The sequence below is a fragment of the Gekko japonicus genome, unplaced genomic scaffold, assembly GCF_001447785.1.
Source record: "Gekko japonicus isolate JY-2015 unplaced genomic scaffold, Gekko_japonicus_V1.1 scaffold90, whole genome shotgun sequence".
In the NCBI taxonomy this organism is placed as follows: domain Eukaryota; kingdom Metazoa; phylum Chordata; class Lepidosauria; order Squamata; family Gekkonidae; genus Gekko; species Gekko japonicus.
Genome location: NW_015166421.1, coordinates 1,954,522 through 1,961,777, shown reverse-complemented (window position 1 = coordinate 1,961,777; position 7,256 = coordinate 1,954,522). Strand labels below are relative to the sequence as shown.

The 7,256-nt window shown below is 45.5% G+C and overlaps 1 protein-coding gene across 1 annotated transcript in view; it reads left to right on the top strand.

Annotated features, from left to right (window-relative positions):
- The first annotated feature begins 2,083 nt into the window (after window positions 1-2,083).
- GLYCTK (glycerate kinase) overlaps window positions 2,084-7,256 on the top strand; it is a 15,206-nt gene continuing 10,033 nt past the window's right edge. The window contains exons 1-2 of the mRNA XM_015411681.1: window positions 2,084-2,416; window positions 3,703-3,854. Coding sequence (XP_015267167.1) covers window positions 2,130-2,416; window positions 3,703-3,854 — 439 coding nt within the window. The 5' untranslated portion in view covers window positions 2,084-2,129. The remainder of the gene's footprint in view (window positions 2,417-3,702; window positions 3,855-7,256) is intronic.

Genomic DNA, 7,256 nt, shown 5'->3' with positions numbered 1-7,256 from the left:
GGGGTGGAGGGGAGCCTCAATTCTCCGGCATTACGCCATCGAAGAGGCTACCCCTCAAAAGCCCCCTGGCCTGGAGCCTATCACAAAGGCTCCTCGGGGGTGTCACTTGAGGTGGCACCCCTCCAGGCTGCTGGCATGCGAACCACCCTTCCCTGTCTTGGAAGGAGCGTCCGCCATCACAGTTCCATAGACCGGAAGTCAGGAGGAGGTGCTTTTCTACCTTAGCTGCCACTGCATAACACCCCCCTCCCCCTCAAAAAATAAGTTAGAGGTGGAGAGAACCATATCTGTTACCATGAGGTTCTCCTCCCATTCTACCCACTTGGGGCAGCGAAATGACTTGAGACAGCCCTGTCTTATAGCTAAGCAGAAGGAAAGAAACATGGCTTGCCTCCCTCCATTTTCCGCTTCCCTCTGCCGCCGCACCAGCCACAGTCGGGACACTCATTGGGAGCTTCCTTTTAAATCCCGTTGTATTTCTTCCCACTCCTAGTACTTTATATTTGGAATTAGTTGACAGAAACAGCATTTGAGGAGGGGGAATCTCTAGGGATGCTTCTCTTGCCTTGGTGGTCTGGTGTGGCTTAGGAGATAACAGTGTCTGCCTACCTGCTCAACCCTAAATCCCGTTGTATTTCTTCCCACTCCTAGTACTTTATATTTGGAATTAGTTGACAGAAACAGCATTTGAGGAGGGGGAATCTCTAGGGATGCTTCTCTTGCCTTGGTGGTCTGGTGTGGCTTAGGAGATAACAGTGTCTGCCTACCTGCTCAACCTATGTACTGATAAGCAAACAGTTACTATAAAGGCACCACAAATCTTCAGTATTTCCTCCACACAGAGAAGCTGAACCAGCAAAGCTACCCTCAGTTTTCCTCTTGCTCAAGGAAGTGGGCAGCATGAACCAGTCTGTCTGCTTCTAGATGGTGTTATTTAGCAGACAGAGGACCTTTGGGAGCTTCTTTGCTCATCTGCAGCCATTAAGTTAAAGATCCTGCTGATTGCTCTGCTGACAGACAGTGTTGTGCCCTTGGAGCAAGTCTTTGGTGATAGGATCAAATCTTTCAACAAATAATGGCAGTCTTTATTTCCCTCATCCTCCAGTGCTCATATTACTCGATCCCATTCGCCTCATTATTTTATAACCCTAACCTCACAAAGCAGCAACCTTTATGGCCTTGGCTATCTTGCAGTCTTCCAGTGTACCAGGGTATCCTATACCTTTTTGGGAAACAAGCCAGTTAGGCATGCCTGTAGTTTTCTGAAGATTTCTGTCTTGTGGGCTTCTGGTTTGTTTAGTTTCCTTATGGAAGGCAGAGGGTTTTCAGGTAGGCCTCAACCCTTTAAATATTAACTTCCATTACTGACTGAATAGGAAGACCTCTGGACTTTCTTAGGAAGCTGGCATTACCATTGCTGGAGGCCGAGGCAAGAAAACAATCTGTGATGGAGGCTGAGTTTCTGTGAAAGAGGTAAGCCTCAAGGGGGTGGGTGGGACATAAATGCATTTCTTCACCCTGTTTCTCACATGTTATGTCTGATGATTTGAATAGAGATTTTTTTTTCTTTTGCAAATACAGCTGCTGGGGATACTTTTTGAACAGAAATAGTGGGGATATGGCTCTTTAACCCTTTGTTCTCTTTCTGTTTTCTTGCTGAACCACTAAACCCCAGGGATGCTTTTACCCTCACTGTGAGGGTTACCCAGAAGGTCCTTGGGATGGCATTTTCCAGTAGGGAATAAATTCAAAAGGTTCCCTTCCCTGCACCATTCTTCTGTCTAAAAAGCAGTTCCAGCAGCTGTACTTGTGAAAGAAAAAAAAACTTTGAAAACGATCACAGCACTAAGTATTTTTTATTTTATTCATTTACAATATTTGTATCCTGCATATCTGCCCACTCAAGGCCACCAAGGTGGCTGATGCAGTTAAGCAGGTGGTAGCATGGAGTTCCACTACTTTAATATTTAATAGTTTAAAATATGAACCTTTTCTACCCCTTATTGCAGGTTTACCATGGCAGGCTAGCCACTCAGGTCACAGTGTCTGCCTGGAAGGGTTCGCCTGGTGTTGGCAGGGCTTGCTGGCAGCCGGCCTTTCGCTCTGCTAGTGAGGCTGCTTCTCCCAACATGGCCCTCAAGGAGCACGGGCTACACCTCTTCCGCAGCGCCGTGGGCACCGTCCTACCAGGTGCCATGATGAGGAAGGCCCTGGTTCTTGAGACAGGCAGATGCCCCAGGCTTGTGGTCCATGGCCGGCCTTTTGAACTGAAGAGGAACTTGTATCTGGTTGGTTTTGGGAAGGCTGTTCTGGGCATGGCAGCAGTGGCGGAAAGCATCCTTGGTGACCACCTTGTTAGAGGAATAGTAAGTGTTCCTCAAGGCATTCAGGCAACTCTGCAGCTCAAAGGAATGAGGTGAGGAAGCAGTGCCCTGTCGTTTGACAATAAATGCAGACTAAGATGCGGGGAGCAGGAGTTCTGTCAGCCCCTAGAATTCTCCCTTGAATTCTTGCTGACTTGACCTAACTTTAGTATCACTCTTGATTTTGCGCAGCTTACCACCAATCTTACATTCCTGCCAAAAGTTGCTAGCATCTAAACTTTCCCCTATAGAGAAGCTTGTTAACCAAAAGAAGATGAATAGAGCTAAATACAACCGTCCTGACAGAGAAGCTCTGAAAGCAGCCAGTGCCATCTGGTGTAACTAATGACCAACTGAGAATGTCAATTGGCACAGCCTTGCTGCTTTATAAATTAAAACTTATAACTGCAGGGGCCCAAATTGTCAAATTCATATCCTGTCCTTCCTCTAAGGGGCTTGAGACAATGGGTATGGTTCTCCCCTCCTCTGTACTTTCCAAACTTCCTGTGCCATTTTCACAATCTGAATCCCTCCTAGCTGCTATTTGTCTTGTGGAAGGGGAGGGGGAGGTACTTGTATGGGGCAAAAAGAGTCCCAGGGGTACAGTTTGGATAATTAAATAGTCATGGCCACCTTGTACCATGGCACTGATCCAAGCTGGATCGGAGCTGCAATTTAAGTGTTAAAAACAGCCATGGTTCTCCTGCTGCCACATCTAGTTTGGCCCTTAATGCCAACTGAAATCTGTCTGTGGTGTTTGACGTTCTGTGGGAGATCCAGGCACCAGCCTGCACACCCCTGGAGCTGAAAGCTGTCACCAGGCTTCTGTGTGAGGAAAACGCTGACCCTGTAGAGCTACTGGATTGTGTGCAGGCTCACTGAGCTGCTGGGAGCCAGCTTTCTTCAGTCTGTAGCACTGCCATATTTCTAAGGTGGGACTTCTTACCAAGGCTGGATGTCTATGTATGCTTTAGTGTCTTTGAAGAAACATGTACTTTCAGTAAGAAAAGTTCAGAAATTTTAACCTATCTATAATAAATATCTTCTTGAATCAACAATAACTTCCATAAGTTACTCCTTATCCCTTTTGAGCACTTTGTTAGACTGCCTCATACCAGCTAAAGAGGGTCCCCCCCCCCCGAATCACTGGAGCATGGTAGAGATAATCATGGTCTAGAAAAAATTAAGCATGGTGTATCTTGGGTGGGTGGAGTTTGAAGCACTACCACTTTGTGACTGTCTTTTGGAACTTTCATTCAAGAGCATTCATGGGATTCGGGCAAGTGTGGTTCAAGAGAGACCCGCTCACCTATTATTATTTTTTTTTAAATCTCTGCAGGGAGATGTTGCTGAAACCCCAGAGTTGCATCCAAGTCATAGAAGGAGCTAAGCACAACCTTCCCGACAGAGAATCTCTGAAGGCAGCCAATGCCATCCGGGCACTTGCCGAGGGCCTGACGGCAGAGGACCTTCTTCTAGTGCTGATCTCAGGTAATGTCTCGGGTTTGAGAGCCAGAGGTCCAGATTTCTTTCCTTCCGTTTGCTTTCTCAAAATCCTTCTTCCCCATTTTCCATTTTCCAGTCTGGTTTCTGTTTTCTTCTCCTTTGTGCATGCCGGAAGCCTCTCCATAAACGTGCTGGGCAAACTAGGTCACATTGTCTGTTTCAGAGAAAGCCGAACTGGAGCATGAAGTGGCTCAGAGTAGCTCCCAGTGTGACTGTCATGCTGGTGGCAGCTTCACAGCATGTGTCTTAGAATGTGCTCTTCTAATAGGCAGCGGCCTGCTCTCTGAGATGTGGCTCTTGCTGTCCTGTCCACTGGCTTCGGACATGATGTCATCGGTGATGCAGGTAGCGCATGTGTCACCTGCTCTCAGTTCTTGTTGCTCATCCATCCCAGAAGAAGAAGCTGCCATTCTGGAATCCTAGTGTGTGATCATGTCTTCTGGGTGACTGGCTGCTGTGGGAGACTGGCTCTTGGACGACTTAGATTTCTCGTCTCATCTAGCACAGCTTCTCCTGACATTCTTGTGAAAAAAAATATTACAATCGGGAATACTTAGTTTAAATATTTCTAATACTAAGCACTCCATTTACCTCACTGACATAGACTTCTAGTTCTGACAGGTAGTCTTGCCAGTTGTTTCTCTGCTATGTAGTACCGTTTTCCTCTTTTCTGTCTCTCACTCATGTTCTCCTGCCTCGTTTTTTCCTTACGCAGTAGTTTGAGATCTGAGGATCTCACATCGTAAACAATCTCCAGGTTAGATTTCTATTCTGATGTGGTCCTTTCCTCAAGCCTCACAAAGCGGTGCTCTTGCTTTTGTTTCTCAAGAGGCTTGCATGTGTTTGGAAGCAGCAAAGACAAGCTTTGCCCAGGAGGTGGCAGCACTGACTCAGAAAAAAAAATCATAAACGCAAAGGGCTGGGTATGAATGAGGATGCTAGGTACAGTAGGGCTAGAGAAACGGATCCCTGGTTTGCTCTGATTGGGATCTGAAGCCACTGAACAGGGTGTTCTGTATTTTCTTGATTTGGTTGTGTAATAATGGGACACATTTTCACCATTTCAAATTGGGTAGATGTCATAGTCAGTTATAGCAAAATCCTTATGGCAGCTTAATTTAGTGCAGCTTGAGCTCAAGCCCATTTCATCAGATCTATGATGTGCAGCCTCAGTCAGCAGTTATATCTACTCACAGATGGGAAATAATGTGAAAATTGGAGGCTAAAATAGCAGGAAAAGTAGGAGGCAACGTTTGTCACATTTCTATGCAAAAAGCACAGTGGCTGCTCACAAGAGCTATCATGGGGGACAACAAGTTAACCTACTTATATGAAGCAAATTCGTACTTGTGGGGGCAAAGAAAGGCAGAACAGCCTTTTTTCAAAATAGTTTGCCAGTAAAGACCATAATTGTCGCTAGGAGCAGCATTATCTGGTACAGAAATGGATGAAGAGGGGTTGCATCAGGGACAAAATTTGCAGAACTAGGGGAAGTTGGCCTATGTTGCATTCAGTATGCCTGTTAGATAAATGGGGACAAAATGCCTGTGAAATAAATGTTGCAATAACATTGCCTAGACACTATAATCAGCATGTAGCTGTATAGGATGGCCTTTCCCATTTACTTCACATAGGGTGCTGAGCCTTTGAAGATCTATATGGTTCAACATTATCTTGCTGGTATTCCTTAGGCTTAGGGCTGATAACACATCTTAAAACACCTAACCTTATAAAATGCTTTCAAGGTATAGATTCTCGCCCCCCAGTCTCCATAACTGTGTTCAACTGCTGAAAATTCTGTTTGGTGGCAATTTCATTGAGCTTTCCCTTGCCTTTTAGCTCTTTATGTCTGCAAAGACTTGGAGACCCTTAAAATCCTGCCACTGCCTGTTCTTCTTCTTTTTTTTTTTTAGAAGCCATTTGCAAAACTCCCCATTTTTAAAAAAAATTCCCTCTGCTGGCTAGATCCCTAGTGATTGATGAAAAGTCATGCGTTTTTCATTTGCTTTGGGTTTGACATGTTTTGAAGATGTTGTTCTCCAATCTCAGAGTGTTTATCCTTTAATGGTGCTGTTGGAATTCATACTGCGCTGCAGAGTTGCCCTCTCCCCTTTCCGTCACTCTCTTGATCACATCTCATCCTGTTAGTTGTGATCAGACATCCATTGCCCAGGCTCCACATGTGCCCTGTTGCTTGAGCTATTTTCTGTTTCCTTTGTTGACCCTCTCTTTCCCATCCCTCCATGTCACTTGCCATAAGCTTTTAGCTGCAGTTCAGTTCTCTGTTTCTATATTTAGTTTGGACTGCTGGTGCTTTTTTTTTAAAAAAGCGCTTCTCATTATGAATGAGGTCAATAAAACAATGAAGACTGCAAATCCTTCCTCTCTCTTTCTCTCCCCCTTGGAGCTGTCCTGTTTTCTCTAGTATAGGAGCAGCAAACTCAAATGAATTGGAGGGTCAGCCTGCCCATCTAACAAACCACCATTTATCATAGAAAAGTCACTGGGTTTAATGTGTGAGAAAGTGGGAGGATCCGTGGTTACCTTCAAAATTATACCCTTTACCACCCAATCCCCTTGTGCTATTCTTTAATTTCCTACCTGTCACATTTTTCACCAGCACCATCTTTGCCTCCAGTTCTCTGCCCTAGACTTGTGCACCCTCTGAAGCTCCCAGTTCAAAGCCTCCAAAAGATCTCCCATCTGCCCCTGCATGCCCCCAGCCTCAGTATCCTTCTCACCTAAATTTGCTTCTCTATAGACCATCACCACCGCACTTCACACCCTTCCCTCTAGGCTGCAAAGACCACTAAACTGACATTCCCCAGTCAGCTGCTCTGTTTTTGTCAATGTATTAAAAAGGTAAAGGTAAAGGTTTCCCTTGCTTGAAAGCCAGTCGAATCCAACTCTAGGGGGCGGTGCTCATCTCCGTTTCCAAGATGAAGAGCCAGCGCTGTCCGAAGACTTCTCCGTGGTCATGTGACCGGCATGACTATGAAATAAAATGAAATAAAATAAATAAATAATGGGCAACTGTTGACTTTTACTGCACTTGTGCCTTAATTGTTTTAACTTGTATTTTTATCACACTTTTGTGCCTGTGTAAGCCGCCCTGAGCCCGCGTGCGGGGAGGGCAGGGTATAAATGAAATGAAATAAATAAATAATGACTAAACACCGAGGTGCATGCAACGCTGTTACCTTCCCACCGAGGTGGTACCTATTTATTTACTTGCTAGGTTGGCTGGAGCCGGAGACGGGAGCTCACTCCATCGCGTGGCACTCAGGTCTCGAACTGCCAAGCTATAGACCCTCTGGTCTGCAACTCAGCATCTTACCCTCTAAGCCACCGCGGCACTACCGTCAATGTATTACACTCACCTATACT